The 19,096-nt window shown below is 43.4% G+C and overlaps 1 protein-coding gene across 6 annotated transcripts in view; it reads left to right on the top strand.

Annotated features, from left to right (window-relative positions):
- The window catches only part of MTA1 (metastasis associated 1), a 67,125-nt gene that overhangs the window by 46,006 nt on the left and 2,023 nt on the right, over positions 1 to 19,096 (top strand). For 3 of the 6 annotated variants that reach the window (XM_033154282.1, XM_033154283.1, XM_033154284.1), the window contains 3 exons: positions 1,177 to 1,329; positions 3,339 to 3,374; positions 11,456 to 11,487. In XM_033154282.1, coding sequence (XP_033010173.1) covers positions 1,177 to 1,329; positions 3,339 to 3,374; positions 11,456 to 11,487 — 221 coding nt within the window. Of the gene's footprint in view, positions 1 to 1,176; positions 1,330 to 3,338; positions 3,375 to 11,265; positions 11,336 to 11,455; positions 11,488 to 19,096 lie in introns of all 6 variants that reach the window. The other 3 variants (XR_004427000.1, XM_033154285.1, XM_033154286.1) reach the window with 3 other exon arrangements.

Genomic DNA, 19,096 nt, shown 5'->3' on the forward strand with positions numbered 1-19,096 from the left:
TCATAAACGACTTGGGAGCTTGTTGTGTTTTCTTGACTTATCATTCTGTTATTAAATACAAGTTGGTGATTGCTCAGGAAGGCATATTTTTCCTAGGATCATTGACTGGAGGAGATCTTTGTTACCATGAGTTTGTTTGGTTATATTCTTTGGGATATTAGGACAGTGTGTGGTAAAAAGAAGATGCAGCTTTCTTTGTACCTCTAGTATTACGATTTTTGCTCAAACTGTGGAAGGAAAATATCTCACTTTGTCTAATGCAGGGGTGACTAATCTGTGGCCAGGGGCTGGTGAGCCCGTCATCCCTGATTATTGGCTATAGTTGGCAGAAATCAGGGTCCCAACAACATCAGGAAGACCACAAGTTAACCACCCCTGCTTTGACACTGCTTTCCTGAAACCTTGAGCTCTGATCTTCATTCTACTACTCTATGCTTTCATGGAGTTTGCAGGTCTTAGAATTGTGGCCACCGCCCCAACCTTAATTCCCCCCGTTTGGTGCCCTCTTGATGTTTTGAATTCCAGCTCACAGCAGGTCCAGCCAGCGCTGCCAATGGTCAGTGGTGATGAGGGCTGAAATGAATAACATCTGGAGGGTACACCTGGTTGGGGGCGGCTGGTATCGACTTGATGATATAAAACCTTGCCTTCTTGTATAACCGTTGTTAAGGCCTACGCAGAAGATCACTGTGCTTTCATTATCTGGAATGCCATTATCCAGGTCTTCAAACAAATTCTGAGACCAGCCCTTTGGCCACGCTTTTCAGTTCTTTCTGCCTTCAAGTTCATTCATTAAATAAAGGTTCAAACCACATGTGATAACAAATACACAAATGTGGCTGATGCCCTCCTGAATTTTAATGGAAGTGGGGTTATTCTCTGCCTGCCTGCAATTTACCTTCTCATAATCTGCAACCCCAGATAATTTCCTCCTCGGCTGAGCTCCAGTACCAAAAATTAGCTTTGCTGGAAGAAAAGTGCTTGGGCGCAGAGGTAATGAGAAGGGCAGGTTTCAGACTCTCACCTGCATACATATTTTGTTGTTTTTTTTATAAAAAAATGTGGCACCCCTCTTCTTCCTGCTTTATTCATGACTGGGTCAGAGTTGGGTTTAAACAAAGGAGTCTGCCACTGTCCTTTGTAATATGCTCCTAATATGCTGTTCTCACCATACAGAATCTCACCCCTGCTCTCTGAAACCTGATCCTGCTAAGAGTTTGTCTGGCTCCCTCAACAGTGTGCCTTGTGCTAAGTTTACTCCAGTGATTAACAATGGATCTCCAACGATCTTGGGGAAAAGAAACTATGAACAACAAAATGGGATGGATGGTAAGTATTTTCTGGCGCTAACGTGTTGCCAGTGTTTGCAGGGTAATTTTTAAGTCTGCAGGACTAGTTTGTCTTGGTAGCTTTTCATTTTCAGTGTTGCTAATATTGCTTTTGTCAGAACTGTTTAATACTTACTTTCTGTTTGAAAAAATGTGTTCTTCCCAATTGCTATTGCCAGATGGTGCTTCAGAGCTTTCCTCTTTTTGAATATATAGAAATAGCTATAGGGCAACTCCTGTGTTTTATCCACCCTTAATATATCATGGCTTCTGATCTTTAAAATCTAGCCTAGGATTGTTTAATTCATCAGAGAAGAAATGAGGTTAGTATGGAAAAAGAGAGCACCCAGCACACTTAGACTTCATTGTGGTGATAGTAGTTGAGAATCCTTTTCTCTGCTGGAAAAAAAAATGTTTTCCTTTTAACTATATACAATTTGCCTTAACCAAAATATGAAGGTGGGGAGAAACTTATGTCTCAAACAATGTCCCACAAGACATGGAGTACTGACTCCTTTACACAAACATAAATCTGCCTCCCCTTATTTGCTGGTGGCTGCTTTTAGCATGATCTGCTTGCAGGTGTTACAGAGCAGATGCATGAGAATGCTCTGGCCAAACAGGCTTGAGTGGCCAGGATTGCATGGCCAGACACCCAAAGGGGGCCACACATACTGTATATTCTGGCGTATAAGACTACTTTTTAATCCAGGAAAATCTTCTCAAAAGTTGGGGGTCGTCTTATATGCCGGGTGGAGAATCTGTGGTCGAGTATATCTCAAACTCTATATTTTAACTGGAAAAGTTGGGGGTCGTCTTATACGCCGGAAAATACGGTACTTAGGTATGTAATACACGGCACACTTTTTGTGGGTTTGACTAGGGTTGAACATTGTGAATGCTTTAAAGTAATCTGCAGTGCCCTGACGTGCAGCGGGGGGGGGGGGGGGGGGCGTTGCCACGGAAAGCAATTTTAATGTCTAAGTTTGTTACATTGATTGATTGATTGATAGATAGATTGATGAATTACTTGATAAAATTGATTGCTAAAATATCCCAAAATTATTTAGCAACCAAAACCTATATTAAACCAAAATAATAAAAAAATCCTTCCAGTAGCACCTTAGAGACCAACTAAGTTTGTTATTGGTATGAGCTTTTGTGTGCATGCACACTTCTTCAGATACACATATTAAACCAAGTTCAAATCGAATACAGACTAGGATAAAAGCTCTGCTTAAAAGCTTTGTTGAAAAAGTAAGCCATCCAATGGAAGGTGCTAAAAAGACTTAAGTCAGTTGTTATGCATAGCGAAGCAAAATTCAGCTGAATTCTTTTCATGGAATTGTAGAGTTGGAGGGGACCCCTAAGGGTCATCTAGTCCAACCCCCTGCAGTGCAGGAATCTCAACTGAAGCATCCATGACAGATGGCCATCCAACCTCTGCTTAAAAACCTCCAAGGAAGGAGTGTCCACAACATCCCGAGGGAGACCATTCCACTGTCGAGCAGCTCTTACTGTCAGAAAGTTGTTTCTGATGTTTAGTTGGAATTTCCTTTCTTGTACCTTGTACCTAGAAGCCACTGGTTTGGATCCTACCCTCCAGAGCAGTTGAAAACAACCTTGCTCCATCTTGTGGCAGCCCTTGAGATATTTGAAGACGGCTATCATCCTATCTCCTCCCAGTATCCTCTTTTCCAGGCTAAACATACCCAGCTCCCTCAACTGTCCCTCATAAATCTTGGTTCACAGACCCTTGATCTTCTTCTTCACCCTCCTCTGCAACACTCACCACAAAATTCCCAGATACCTAAGAATGTGGAAGTTGTTGAACGTTTTCCCCCCAACCATATAACCCTCGCTTCTACTATCCTAGATGTGCTATCCTGTTAAATTTTTTTGACAAAGCAAGCAAACACCTGCACAGATAACATGTCATTTGTTGTAAGTTAAGCTTGTGAAATAATGCAAATCTGATTGTTGATCTTTATGTTCACTGTGTTCTACCAGGCTCCGTGAAGAAGCGCCTTTTGATGCCAAGCAAGGGTAAGTTTACGGAGTCGTGCTCGGCTTGTGCTAGGACAGTGTAACTTTTTCTTGGTTCGTCTGCTGACTTTTCAAGTTTGCTTCTTCGTGCTTGTGACCACCCATTTCGTCTTGTGTGCGCATGTTGTTTGTGTGATTTCTAAATGCATCGCCTCCCTCCATAATTTCCCATGCGGTATTAACACACCATTATCAGTTTAACTGCAGCTGATAAAAAATATCCCGATTTAGCAACCCTTCTGACATAACGTTTGAGTTTTGGAAGGTCTCTGGAAAGAAGGGTTTTTTCATAATTAGAGAGCAGCCACCCAAACCTTTGCTGTACACAACCTTTTGCACAGGGGTGGGGAACTGTTTTTTGGGCTGAGGGCCACATTGCCCCAGTTGAAAGCTGTTGGGGGCCTGACCTGGATCCAAAGTGGACAGGGCCAGACACGGGCATTATTGCATGCTGTTAACGCACAACCAAATGTGCACACGCACATGCAATCTTAACATATGCAGAGACATGCACAGCTAATACGGGGCCGCATCTTCTCCCCTCCTCCTCCTACAGATTTAAAAACCCTTCTACTGAAGCCAAGAGGAGTCTCCCCCCCAAAAAAAACCCTTAAATACGGAGCAGTGGGGCCTAAATGTGCAGCAGGGTGGAGAGGGGGGGGGGTTGCAGATGCAGAGATAAACTTTAACCTTTCCTTACCCAGTGGCAACTTTCCAGGGCTGCCTCTCACTTTAGCTTCAATGGTAGGTTTTTAAAAGCCTGGCTGTGGTGCCAGGGTGAGGAGGCTTTGGGCCGTATCTGGCACACAAGACTGTTCGTTCATCACGCCTGCTGTAGTTTCTTGGGAGATGTGGTGGCTTCAGGCAGCAGTGATATTTTCTGAGGTGTGCATGGCCCAAATTATTTAAGACTTTATAGGTGAAGAACAGCAACTTGAATTTTGTCCAGAAGAAAACCTGTATAAGTGGAATTCTGCCTTGGGTGACTGTTCTGAGCAAAAAGATGAGATGTACAGTTCAAAAGTAAGAGTCTCGCAGGAGGATAACCACGCTTGTCTGTTGCAGGACAGCTTAGCAAATGTATTATAGCACAAGCTGCCATGGATTCCAGTGTACTTCGCCTGATGCATGACGATTCATCCTCAGCTGGCAGGAATATGTGCCTATAGGTGCAGAAAAAATGTACAGAAAGTATAGTAAGCATTAATTAAACTTCCATTCTTAACAGCTTTAATCAGCAACTAAGCTGTCATTCCTTGGTGACTCATCTTGGTATAACACCTCAGAAGAAGTCTTCAGGCCTGTCTATCAAGAGTGTGTTGTGGTAGTAAAGCCTCGAGAACAAGCAGTACGAAGCGTAATTGTTGTAGCCAATAGGCAGCGTATGGCATAATTGCAGCCCGATGATGCAGTAGCCCTATAAGGCCGAGAAATGCATTGACTAGGAAAGGAATTGCTTCTCACTTTAGGTTGGAATAGAATGCACTCATCATGATTACCTCATTCGTGCCTAGATTCTGTTTCACTGACTATACGAGGAGGGAGATGAACAAGGTATCACAGAATCATAGAATTGGAGAGCTGGAAGGGACCCCCAGGGGTCATCTAGTCCAACCCACTGCAATGCAGGAATCTCCACTAAAGCATCCAACCTCTGCTTGAAAACCTCCCAAGGAAGGAGAGCCCACCACCTTCTGAGGGAAGTCCGTTCCACAGTTGAACAGCTCTTATCATCAGAAAATTCTTCCTGGTGTTTAGTCGGAATCTCCTTTCTTGTAACTTGAATCCAAGATCCTTCCCTCCAGAGCAGGAGAAAACAAGCTTGCTCTTTCTTCTATGTGACAGCCCTTGAGATATTTGAAAATTGCTATCCTATCTCCTCTCAGTCTCCTCTTATCTTGAATTGCATAAACTCATTTTTTTAAATTTCAGCCACCTTTTGTGAGGGAGGAATATGCAACTCAACATTAGTTTTAAAAGAATTAATTAGAAATTTATGCGCGCGCACAGTATCACAAAATATCAATCGTGTAGAGGAATAGCGCTAAAATAATAAAACTGAAAGAGCGATCAATTAAATTTTTTGAGCAGATGTCTCCTTAACATCTGAAGGCCTTGATCCAAGTTCCATGATTGAAGAAGATACCGGGGGCGTCTACTCGGAGCAGAGGAGTTAGTTAAGCTTTATTCTTTACAGTTCAAGATCCATGCTTGATGGACTCTGGGAGGTCATTTCACATTGTGGGGGCCTTACAAAAAAAGGAGCCTGCTCCTAGTAGCTAGTAAAGGTAAAGGGACCCCTGACCATTAGGTCCAGTCGCGGATGACTCTGGGTTTGTGGCACTCATCTCGCTTTACTGGCCGAGGGAGCCAGCGTACAGCTTCTGGGTCATGTGACCAGCATGACTAAGCAGCTTCTGGCGAACCAGAGCAGCGCACAGAAACGCCGTTTACCTTCCCACCGGAGTGGTACCTATTGATCTACTTGCACTTAGACGTGCTTTCGAACTGCTAGGTTGGCAGGAACAGGGACCAAGCAACGGGAATTCACCCCTTCACGGGGATTTGAACCGGTGACCTTCTGATCAGCAAGCCCTAGGCTCTGTGGTTTAACCCACAGCGCCACCCGCGTCCTAGTAGCTACTCACCATCAGTTCCTCAGCCATGGATGGTAAACGGACCTACAGGAGAGAATATATGAATGAGAGATCCTTAAGATACCCAGATGCCAAGTTTAGTGCTTTAAATTTTAAAACCAGAACTTTGAATTGAGTCTCTTTCTAAAGGGTAGTTTCTGATGCCATCCTCGTTTAATTTTACTCTTTCCATCATCAAATTTTGTAGTCTAATGCCTACTTCATTTGCTAGGTATGAAATGAGGTTGCCTCCAGAAAAAGTGGAGTTTTGTATACAGTGGTGCCCCGCTAGACGAATGCCTCGCAAGACGAAAAATTTTCGTCTCTCCCCCCCCCCCCGTTTTGCGGAGCGCGGCTGTCATTGCCGCTGCGCAAGACGAAAAACCCGCTAGACGAAAATTTTCGCAGAACGAATTTTTTTCGTCTAGCGGGGCACCACTGTACTTTAGTGTTGCCACCAGTATGTGAAAAACAGAAAGACCCAAAATGGCCTGGCAAAGATCCCTGTTTCTATAACCAATGGAACATTGAGGGCAGCTGAGTAGATTCATTCATTCATTTCATTTATTTCTATACTGCCCATCATCTGAGGATCACAGGGCGGTTTACAGTATCAGTTGTGGGAAGCCCAGTAACTGAGTTACTGGCAAAACTAGCCCCTCGTAGCCCAACTGATTATAGCAGAAATTGGGGGTTGTCCAGTAGCATAATTTAGGACTAGCCTGTAAGGGAGTGCAAGGGAACCCCAGCGTACAAATCACACTCCCACCTTGGCAGCAAAGCATAAAGGAAAACAGGAAGCAGCAGGGGGGATGTTTAAAGTTGGTGGAAGTTTAGCAGCCGGAAGAGGAGGCAAGGGCAGTACAAGATGTTCTGGAACATAATTGGGGCCATCCCATCCCATCTGGGCAGCAGGATCTACAGGGACGGCACATCTGGCCCCCCCAGGGAACGCATTGCCTTTCACCACTGCTGTGGCAGAGGCAGCTGTGATGCTCTTCTTGAAGGCTGGATCTGCAGCCTCTGCTGCTGCCACGCACCGGCACATGAGCACTGCAGTGGCCATCCTGGTTCCCGGGCCTGAGCTGTGGTGAGATATTGGGAGAAGGGGAAGATGGCACAGGCTCACTGAGGCTCCATCCCATACTGGAGCTTAAGCAAAGTGGAAGGTACTGCTACAAGGGAGGAGGCTGGAGCTGAGCAGGGCCAGGATCTATCGCGGCTGAGCCTCTTTCCCTTCCCCTCCCAACCAGGAGTGCTGTTTCAGTTCTGAAGACAGATTTTACTTCCACAGTCAAGACAAAGGCTGCCTCTTGGAGAGACTTTAGATACGTTCAGCCCTGGGAAGAAATTTCAGCTGCACATTTGCAGGTTTGGGGTAGGGAGAAGTGTCTTGGGTGAAAAGCAAAGTTCCCAGGGAGATTCATAAGGGGCGAGGCAGTTCTAAGAAAGTCTGGTTCCAGGCAGTTTAGATTTTGATCAGCATTCTGGCTTCGCCTGCATTAAACCGTTGGAGCAATGGGCATTGTCTTTTGCACACACTTGGGTCTCATACATTGTCTTGTAGCTCTCTCTCCTGGGGCCACCAGAAGTCCCTGGAGACTTGATGGATTGTTCTGTACACTCTGAAATGCCGCTCCATTTTTGGAGCAATCCATCAGCACATCAAGAGATGTCAAAATCTGCCCAAGGAACTCTGTTCAGCCCAAGTTGTTTGATCTAGCCACTAGAGGACAACTTGCTTAACATGGAGCTGTAGCGTTTGTGGGTTTATCAGAATGTCCAGGTTGTAAATCGTGAACTGCAGGAATACTTAAGAGGAGTTACAGAGGCCTAGAAGTGCATTTCAAGTGGCCGTAGCAGGTTTGCAAGGCCATTTTTCATTCATCATCATGCTCCTGTGATCTATATCAGTGTATATGGTGGCAGGATGTAACTGGTCAAACAACTCTTGGATGAGAGGCAGCCTGTGGTCTTCTTTAGTGCCTGATGCAGAGATGTAATTCTCCAGATCTGTTTTTGATGCTGGAGATATCCTTGTGTGAGATGCTAAGGATCTGGTGAACTCCTATCGTCCAGAATGGGTCTGTATCACCAGCCAAACATCACAATATAGTGATACATTGTGATGTTGAAAAGTGGAGGAACAAGCTGCATCGGCTCCGGCGCCTTGTTAATTCTCCTTGACCTCTCAGTTGGCTTTTGATACCACCAGCCATTGTTTCCTTCTGGAGCGGCTGTCTGAGTTGGGCGTAGGTGGCACCACTTTCCAGTGGTTCTGTTCCTACTTGGATGGTCGTTCCCAGAGGGTGATGCTTGGGGAGTGCTCTTCAGCCCCATGCAGCCTTCGAGGTGGAGTTCCTCAGGGCTCAATTTTATCCCCCATGCTGTTTAACATCTACATGAAACTGCTGAGAGGGGGTATCTGGAGTTTTGGAGTATGCTGCCTGCTTTACATTGCAGGTATGGCAGTGGATTTTTCTTGCCTCGGTAATTGGACTGGATGAGAGCCAATGAAACTCAATCCAGATAAAACAGAGGCCCTAGACCAGATGGCTGGGCGATTGCCTGCTCTTGATGGGGTTTCCCTCTGAAGGAGCAGGTGTGTGGCTTGGGGGTCCTTCAGGATCCTTTGCTGTCTCTCGAGGCTCGGTGACCTCAGTGGTGTTGCATGCCTTCCGTCAGTTTTGGCTGGTAGCCCAGCTGCACCCCTGTGGACAGGGACAGCCAAAGTTCTGTTGTCTTTGCTCTGGTACCATAACCTCTAAGTTGGATTACTGTAATGTGCAACACATAGGGCTGCCTCTGAAGACGGTTCAGTAACTTCAGCTGGTGGAGAACTTGACAGCCAGGTTGCTCACCAGGGCAAGACGGTTTCAGCATATAACCCCAATCCTAGCCTGACTGCACTGGCTACCAATTAGTTTCCGGGCTGCTTTTGACCTTTTGTTGTTCAGTCGTGTCCGACTCTTCGTGACCCCATGGACCAGAGCACGCCAGGCACGCCTATCCTTCACTGCCTCTCGCAGTTTGGCCAAACTCATGTTAGTAGCGTCGATATAACCTTAAACAGCTCAGGACCACTATACCTCAAGGACCGCCTCTCCCCATATGAACTGACCCGGACCCTGAGATCATCCTCTGAGGCCCTTCTTCGTGTGCCTCCTCCACATGAGGTCTGGAAGGTGGCAACACAAGAACAGGGTCTTTTCTGCAGTGGCTCCTTGTTTCTGGAAAGCTCTCCTCAGGGAGGTTCATCTGGCACATTCGTTATATATCTTTAGGTACCAGGCAAAACCATTCCTCTTCAACCAGGCCTTTGGCTGATTAATAATCTACAGCCTTTAAAATGTGTTTATGGGCAGGGGAGTTTTTGTTTTGTTTTAACTATTTATGTTGTGCTTTTATTTTGTGAACCACCCCGAGATCTTTCGATGAAGGGCTGTATATAAATCTAATAAACAAATGCATACATACATACATACGGTACATACATACATAACAGTATCTGTGGAGAACTTCTACTTCATGGGCCCCCAGAGCCATCTCACAAGACACTGTTAGAAAAGGGATGCTGGACGAAAGAGATCTTCCATCTGATTCAGAGGTGGGAAGAGCGTTTATTTGAATCAGTTGGTACCTCCAATCCCAATTCCAATTAAACTTTTTATTGCACTAGCCCTAGGCCATGGCATCATTCAGAAGGAGAACAAAAAGAGAAGAAAAAAGGGAGAAAAAACAACAATAACCATAAAAATCATTGGGCACAGACATACAATAAAACCACGGTCACAGCTACCAAAATTATTTGTTGCATTAAATAGAATAGAATAGCAGAATATTCTCAGGTAACATGTGCCAAATTAAATATCTGAATCCCCTTTGCAGTTGACCGCCATTTTGTCTAGTTTCTTCCTCCTGATCGTCTTAGCTGCCAGCGTCGTTGGTGTCCCTCAGCAGCCATTTCACCCTTTGCACCCTATTCAAATGTGTTCAGCAAGGCTCCCAATTCTTTGACAATAGCAGAAACCGAAAGGCTGCCAGTGAAACCAGGAATGGATTGTTGTGTGAAAGGAATCTGAACTCTGATCTGGTACTAAACACCTCCCTTATGACCAAGACACAGACTGAAACACAATAAAGATTTCTGCTCCACTCCCCAAACTTTTTTTTTTTTAGAAGTAGGATAATAATACAGTATATTCTGGCGTATAAGACTACTTTTTAATCCAGGAAAATCTTCTCAAAAGTCGGGGGTCGTCTTATACGCCGGGTGGAAAATCTGTGGTTGAGTATATCTCAAACTCTATATTTTAACTGGAAAAGTTGGGGGTCGTCTTATACGCCCAGTCGTCTTATACGCCGCAATATACGGTAATAATAATAAAACTTTATTGCAGCTATAAGCTCATACATAAATAGACACGCAAATCATACCTGCCTTACAATCCATGCAAAAACAGCTAAAATAATTACATTGAAATAAAAATAATAACAAGATATTTACAATCGGGAGAAATAAATATAAATTCAACCTATGATACTATCAGGAGTTATAGGCCCAAAAGGGGTGGAAAAGAACCATTAGGATTCCTGTAATAGGCCATTTCGCCTCTTATAGTTCAAAACCGAAGTCAGATACCTTGCCACTTGCAAGGTTACTGTTGGGTTAGAATCCTGGAGTAAAAGGGTAAGCTGGATCTCAACTGGAAGTCCAGAGAATTTTTGGACCAGTGGGCTCAACAAATTTCTCCTGACATCACTGTATAAAGGGCAGATAAAAACAATATACAGGAGGGATTCCCTCGACAACTCATCACACGAGCATAAATCTGATACACCGCCCCTAGGGAATCTATGTGAGATGACCTTCTTCACTGATAAACCACATATAAAACTGATTTTATGTCCAACCAAGAGAGAGAAAACTATTTTTAAGAGGGCAGGAGTTGGGATTATTAATTCAGATCCCTCATTTAACGATGCCTCGGAGTGAATGGCTCAATGCCTGCTTCCTTTTGAGGCTGCCTTGCAAATAGCAGGATTTCCCCCCAATGTTTCCCAGAGGAAAATGTCAGTCTCTGTTAAGCTGAGCTGAGCCAAACCTCAGTGTGTCAGATAAATAGGTTGGTTGGCCGACTGGTAAGGAAGCCAACAAATGCTTTCCTAGAACTACTGCACACTTTCTCCTGCTGCTTTCATTGCCATTAATAAAGATGGACAGTATATTTAAATATTTTTGCCATTATTTTTAGATCACTTAAGGAGCTAATCTCATGTATTTACCAAAGAAAGCAAATGTGAAAGCGTTTCCTGTTTTGGAAAGTGAGTCATTTTCAAACATATAGCCATGCTGTTTTTTATTTTTGTGCTTTCTTTCTTTTTCTTTTTCTCTTGGAAAAGCAATGGTGTCTTACGAGCTCTATTCTCTTTCCTGTTTGTTAGGTCTGCCCAACCACGGACAAACCAGACAAATGGTAAGAGAATGTTTATCTAAAAAAAAAAAAAGATACAGTAAACCACCATCCCAAGCAGAAAGCCCTAAGGCAGGGGTAGCCAACGTCGTGCCCTCCAGTTGTTGCTGGACTACAACTCCCATCAGCACCAGCCACCATGGTGAATGGTCAGGGATGATGGGAGTTGTAGTGCAACCTCTTGAGGCTATCTCATTGGCTACCTCTGCTTTTAAGGTGCATTTCTGCCGCTGCTTTTCTTAGCTCTTACTGCATTCTTTTTTTAATTAAAAAAATTGGCTCTGTATACTAAAACGGGCATGTCCAACAGGTACATCGTGATCTACTGATAGATCACGGGACGCCTGTGGTAGATCACTGGTAGATCACTGGCTCCCCCCCAAAGAAGCTCAACAACTTTGGCTCCTTTAAAAAAAGCTCAGTATTTTTTGCCCTACGCCCCCCAAAAATGGGGCTTTCCTTCTCCCTAAAAAAAAAGCTCAACAACAACTTTGATCTGAATGCTTAAAAAACGGGCCTTCCTCCTCCCCCAAAAAAGCTCAACAACCAAAAGGGGGTAGATCACTGCCAGTTTTTAACTGTGTAAGTAGACCACAGTCTCTTGGGAGTTGGCCACCCCTGGATTAAAACAAGGAAAGAACCAAATAAAATGATACACTAAAATGGATAAACACCTTTTGTTTGAAGAGATCTTTTTACCTAGAAAACTTTTATGAAAGTGGTTGATGTTAGTGCCTGGGCAAAGTATTCAGACCACATATTTTTGCAATATTGCCCCTCCCCCAAAATTGTATTAATTTTAATAGAGTGGGTGGTTCTAAATTTGCGGGGGAGGAGGGATCTTCTCTTTAAAACCAAGGTGACCAAGGCTTTTCTTCCTTCCACTAACAATAAAAAGCCTTGCCACCCATCCAAGCAGTGGCAGCCCAGTGTCATTCCTAAGTCAGAATTCCCAGGAAATTATGTTACGACGTAGAGCTTGCTCACACATAGCACTAAGGCAAACCGTGGATTAACACAAATGCACGGGTTCACGGCCTCTTTATTCACACTCTGGTCCTGCCACTGCAGCATTGCTGTGGACTAAGCTGTGGTTTGACTTTGTGTGTCATCTGAACCCCAAACCAGAAATACTAGATGTTAGTTAAAAAGGAGACAAATACCTAGTATGGATTTGGGTCATTTAATAAAATACTAGAAAGAGGAGATTTGCCAAAATCCTGGAAACCAGACTGAGTAGTTGTGCTGCTCAAACTAAGAAAGGATTTATGCTCAAAAAGACACATAAGCTTAATTAACCAGGAAATCAGCAGTATTGATTGTTGTTGTTCAGTAGTTCAGTCGTGTCCGACACTACGTGACCCCATGGACCAGAGCACGCCAGGCACCCCTATCCTCCACTGCCTCCCGCAGTTTGGCCAAACTCATGCCAGTCGCTTCGAGAACACTGTCCAACCATCTCATCCTCTGTCGTCCCCTTCTCCTTGTGCCCTCCATCTTTCCCAACATCGGGGTCTTTTCCTGGGAGTCTTCTCTTCTCATGAGGTGGCCAAAGGACTGGAGCCTCAGCTTCAGGATCTGTCCTTCCAGTGAGCACTCAGGGCTGATTTCTTTAAGGATGGATAAGTTTGATCTTTTTGCAGTCCACGGGACTCTCTCGAGTCTCCTCCAGCACCATAATTCAAAAGCAGCAATTCTTCGGCGATCAGTCTTCTTTATGGTCCAGCTCTCACTTCCATACATTACTACTGGGGGAAACCATAGCTTTAACTGTAACAGTTTTGATAGCTAGGCTTAAGTCCATAGCTCATTATTTATCAGAAGAGGAAGCACGTAGCAGATTCTGCGAGACAGGTGTTAAAATTTATTTGCAGTCAGCAGATCATTATAACATTTCAAACAATTAACAATAACATCAATAAAAAGTCACATTAATACAACTGAATTGCACAGAATTATAATACTGAAAAATATATGTATCAAGCAACCTTAATAGGTCAAATAAGGATGGTAATTAAAAAAAAAAAGCTTTGCTGCTTATCCTGTGACTGACACATTGGAGCCCTGAAGGAAAGTGATCATAAGAGACTCAAAGTAGCTACCAAGGTTGGGCTGTATAATAGGATACATTAGGTCTCTCCTAGCTACTTGATAAAAACTACAGAAAGAAAGGACATCCATGCTACCTCAGCATTGTTACAAGGGCATTGAGGTTTTATTGCACAGGTGAAACTCGAAAAATTAGAATATCGTGGAAAAGTCCATTTATGTAAGCAATTGCTTTCATTAGCTACTGGAGTTTAATATATGAGATAAACTCATGACATGCAAAGTGAGATATGCCAAGCCTTTGTTTGTTATAATTGTGATGATTATGGCGCGCAGCTGATGAAAACCCCAAAGTTGAGATTGTTAATTTGGGGTTCTCATCAGCTGTACGCCATAATCATCACAATTATAACAAATGAAGGCTTGACATATCTCGCTTTCCATGTCATGAGTCTATCTCATATATTAGTTTCACCTTTTAAGTTGAATTACTGAAAGAAATGAACCTTTCCACGATATTCTAATTTTTCGAGTTTCACTTATATCTTGCCATCTAATAAATTAGAAGGGAGGGCATTAAGCCTTGGCACAGAGAAAGCTTTCTTATAATTCAGGGCATTCCATCTTTGCAGGGGAAGTATGGTAAGACTGAGGGGAGCCGGGTCTCTATGCAGTAGTTTTTAGTTTTTTCATAGAATTGTGGAGTTGGAAGAGACCACTAGGGTCATCTGTTCCAACCCCTTGAAGCTCTTGGAAACGTATATCCAAAATCCTCTTTTTAACCACTGATTTGGCACCCTTTAGGTTCAACAGGTAAGATGGTTATAGATCTGTTGAGGTGAAGGTGTTAAACATCATTCACATACGAGGCCAGTATCTGTATTCTCACAGAATACCTATAAAGCCTTTGACAAGGCGCAATGGGACTTCCTACCGAAACCACTGACCGAGATGAATTTTGGAGCCAAATTTATGATTTTGGTGAACCAGGAGTCTTCACCATAAGATGCAGGAGTTTGTGCCTATGGCTCGGATTTCCAACCACTAAGTCTCACCAGAGGCAGCTTTGTTATTGACTGTGGTGGTGGAGGTTTTAGGAGAAGCAATTTACAGATCAAAGGAAAAGCTCACAGCGTCAGTATATTTGCAGAGGCTATCCTGCCCTGAGCAATCTGAAAGAGGAAATTAAGGAACTTGAAAATCATCTGTCGGGATTTCAGCCTCATAGCAGGTCTAGATGCAAGCGAAGATAAATCAAATCTCTGTTTCAGCACCCCACAAGTTGAAGTTGGTGAGCTTCGGAAACATTCAGGGCTGCACATACAACAGCATTCTCAACTTTTAGGGAATAAATCTCATTGTGGGTTCCAAACAGCTGAAAAAAAGGAAAGAAAATATTGATCCAATCGTGGAATAAAATAACTCTTTCGTAATAGAGGAAGATTACTACCACCCAAATTACATCACAGTTATTTTCTTGTTTCATAACACTAGTGATTGAAATTTATTCTGACAGGCCTTTGCTGCTGTTTTAATTTTTAATTTTAACCAGCCACTTTAATTAGCTGCGTTTTTATTTTTAAATGATGTTGTGTGTTTTGATGTTGAACACCACACCAATATTTTGTGATTCTGCGTTATAGACATGCTTTTATAAATAAATAAATAAATTTCTAGGATGTGATTAAAAGTGGAAAGGAAAGCTTACGGAGTTTAGTAATTCTGGCAAAAGGTCCAGACTGTGTGTGTGTGTGTGAGAGAGAGAGAGAGAGAGAGAGAGAGAGAGAGAGAGAGAGAGAGGGGTGCATATGAGCTGTGTCCACCTATAATAGTTTTTCTGGGATTGGAGAATCTCATTTGTTATTAGACAGCAACAATATTGTTGGCGGTGGGGGCAGGACTGGGAAATCACAGCTGACATCCCACATCCAGCATGCGGTTGTCAGGTGCACTCCCTCTAATTTTGTGTAATGCACGTTTGTGTCTGGCACCCACAGCACTTTCTCAAAATTTAAAGTGCGTCCACAAGTCCAAAAAGGTTGGCAACCCTTGGAGTATACTACTCAAACGGTTATTAAACCTAACTTAGAATCATAATTACATCACATGAGTCTCCATAGAGCTCACTTTCCTTCTTTGAAAACTATCCTTTTTATGTCTGTTAATGCTCTATTCTTTCAAGGATTTAAAACTCCTTTTTGAATTCTGGGGAAGGAAGCAGTTGATAGGGATTTGACCACTGGTTGTCTCATCATTACAGTGGTACCTCGAGTTAAGAACTTAATTCGTTCCGGAGGTCCGTTCTTAACCTGAAACTGTTCTTAACCTGAGGTACCACTTTAGTTAATGGGGCCTCCTGCTGCCGCTGCACGATTTCTGTTCTCATCCTGAAGCAAAGTTCTTAACCCGAGGTACTATTTCTGGGTTAGCGGAGTCTGTAACCTGAAGCGTCTGTAACCTGAACTGTCTGTAACCCGAGATACCACTGTACTTCCTTTTTCAGACTATCCTCAATTAATCCATGTACATAAATCTCAATATTTGGGCTAGGGTGCACATATAATCGGAGATCTACATGTGAGGAACCAACCTACTTCTGAACTAATGGAACTAATGTGAGAATGGCAGATTGGTTTCAAAAAATAGCAGACTTTACACACACTGTATTTGCCACAGATGGAGCATGATGCCCACGTACACTATTTGAACATTTTGTATTTATTCCATAAGGGCCAAGAGTGTGTCACCTTTCCAAAGACTCCCAACGGTTTGAAAACAGTATGGGAATCCAATATTTGGGTCAAAGCTGGGAGAGATAAGACTTGGAGCAATCTGCCAATACAAATCTCATCAGCCAGGAATCGGTGCACAGGTGTCGCCGAACACCTCTGTGAAATTGCATTACATGAACGGCAACATGTCTTTTGTGCTGAAGAGGCTATAGAATCGGAGAATCTTCCTTTCACTTCTGGGCTTGTCCACTAGGTCAAGCTGTCATCAAGCAAATACTGCAACCAGATTCAACGTTTGCACTCCTTTTCTGAACTCTGACAAACAGTTCTTTCATAATAATTTTGTGTTAACGATGTTAGCAACTACTTGCAGGGACTCCTTGTCCCCCATCTTGCATTTGTGCAGCTGGTTATTCCTAAGTGCAGAACCTTAAGATTTGTCCCTTTTGAAATTTGTGGTGTGTGTTCTGGCCCAGTTCTCCAATCCAAGATAATCTCGAATCCTGACTATCTTCTGTGGCATTTTTTGTTGTTGTTTAGTCGTGTTTAGTCGTGTCTGATTCTTCGTGACCCCATGGACCAGAGCACGCCAGGCAATCCTGTCTTCCACTGCCTCCCGTAGTTTGGTTAGACTCATGTTAGTAGCTTCGAGAACACTGTGCAACCATTTCATCCTCTGCCATCCCCTTCTCCTTGTGCCCTCCATCTTTCCCAACATCAGGGTCTTTTCCAGGGAGTCTTCTCTTCTCATGAGGTGGCCAAAGTATTGGCACCTCAGCTTCAGGATCTGTCCTTCCAGTGAGCACTCAGGGCTGATTTCCTTAAGAATGGATAGGTTTGATCTTCTTGCAGTCCATGGGATTCTCAAGAGTCTCCTTCAGCACCATAATTCAATAGCATCAATTCTTCGGCGATCAGCCTTCTTTATGGTCCAGCTCTCGCTTCCATACATTACTACTGGGAAAACCATAGCTTTAACTATACGGACCTTTGTCTGCAAAGTGATGTGTCTGCTTTTTAAGATGCTGTCTAGGTTTGTCATTGCTTTTCTCCCAAGAAGCAGGCGTCTTCTAATTTCATGACCGCTGTCACCATCTGCAGTGATCATGGAACCCAAGAAAGTAAAATCTCTCACTGCCTCCATTTCTTCCCCTTCTATTTGCCAGGAGGTGATGGGACCAGTGACCATGACCTTAGTTTTTTTTTTATGTTGAGCTTCAGACCATATTTTGCGCTCTCCTCTTTCACCCTCATTAAAAGGTTCTTTAATTCCTCCTCACTTCTCTGTGGCATTAGTTGCTCCTCATTTTAAAAGTCTCACTCCTCTCCTACAGGGGGTGCCTCCCCTAGCTCTTTCCTACCAATAAGATCTAGAATCAGCTGGCCAGGTTGGTCACCTCTCCCAGGTGGGCATCTTAAATACCCTTTTTGCATTAGGCTGGCTTTGAGAAATGGTGGGGTACATTAGAGCCTTTCTTCACAGTTGTGACCTTAGATGTGATGCCCCCCCCCACCAAGAAATGTGTCAGTGCTGTAATTTCAATACCCAGCTTTTAAATCTTCTGTATGTTGCTTATATGCTGAATGTGTTAGAGATTTCAGAGTTGCCTACGTGCAGAAATGCAGCTGTCTATCTCCAAGCAATTAGTAGTTGGCAGAAAGCCCAGATCTGCTCTCTCTCAGACCCTTAGCAACGACCTGTGATTGGTCAATGAGTTCCTAAAGAACTGAGCTCTGTGTGAGAGCTGTGTGGTTAGTGTGGAGAACGTGGTCAGTGTAGAGAGAGAGAGAGACAGAGAGGAAAAGATTTTATGTTTTGTTTCTTTTATTTTGTAAAGTCTGTAAATAGTAACTTATGGATACTAGTTGCTTCAATCAATAAATACTGTATATAGTTATCCAGTGAGTTGCTGAGTTCCTGCGTTGAGCTGTCTAGTCAATTTCACAACAGCCAGAAGCTTCCAGAAAAGTCTGCATCTAACTCTGCGGTGTCCAGGAATACGTTATACTCCTGACACTAAATCTTAGGAGAATGGTGTTTGTTTTCTGTGCTGCTGACTACTTTTATACAGTCGGTAGTGCAGGAGTCTCTTAATCTCTGGGTCATAGATTCAAGTCCCTTCCAACTCTCAGTTCTGTGGTTCTATGCCAGGAGGGCACGATGTCTCTATGATGCTAACTATTCCGTTGCTGCTACTTTTTTTTTTGCTTTGCTTTGCTTTTGTCAACTGTCCTGGGAACATGATGAACACATATTGAGTACCCTTCAAACTACATGAAAGGAAAAAGTATTTTTTTTTCCTTCTTCCCACAAATCTCTGCATGCAAGGCAGGAGGTTATTTTACCACTTCAGCTGTTGGGGATTAGAATTGGTTCACCCTTCTATTGACAGTCCGAGGTGGAAGGCGAGATAGTGCGCCCTTGAATCCAATCAATCTTTCTTGTTACGTTTGCACACATAACAGCCTTTCATTTATTTTTTCCATGAGATTTTATTGAAGCTTTTTCATAATACAGTAAGATGGGAAAATAAACTAATGTGGATGAAAACAAAAAAACAGAAAAAGGGAAAAGAAGACGCAGAGTCCTCAAAGGTAGCTCTTTAATGCTTGTCACCCACAGATAGTGGTGGACCCTCCTAGCACCCCCCCTTTTTATATAGGGTCTCTGCTGTGCTCCAGTACAGTCGGAGGAAATTGGACCCCTCCAACTGCTAATGCTCTGCCTCCTGCCAGGGATTTCTCACATGATACTGGATGTTCCCCTGCCTCCCATCAGAGCAGGAATTTACAGCAAGAAAAGTTCTCATTTTCTGTCTATTTAAGAGATA

Source organism: Lacerta agilis, chromosome 7 (assembly GCF_009819535.1).
Source record: "Lacerta agilis isolate rLacAgi1 chromosome 7, rLacAgi1.pri, whole genome shotgun sequence".
Classification (NCBI taxonomy): domain Eukaryota; kingdom Metazoa; phylum Chordata; class Lepidosauria; order Squamata; family Lacertidae; genus Lacerta; species Lacerta agilis.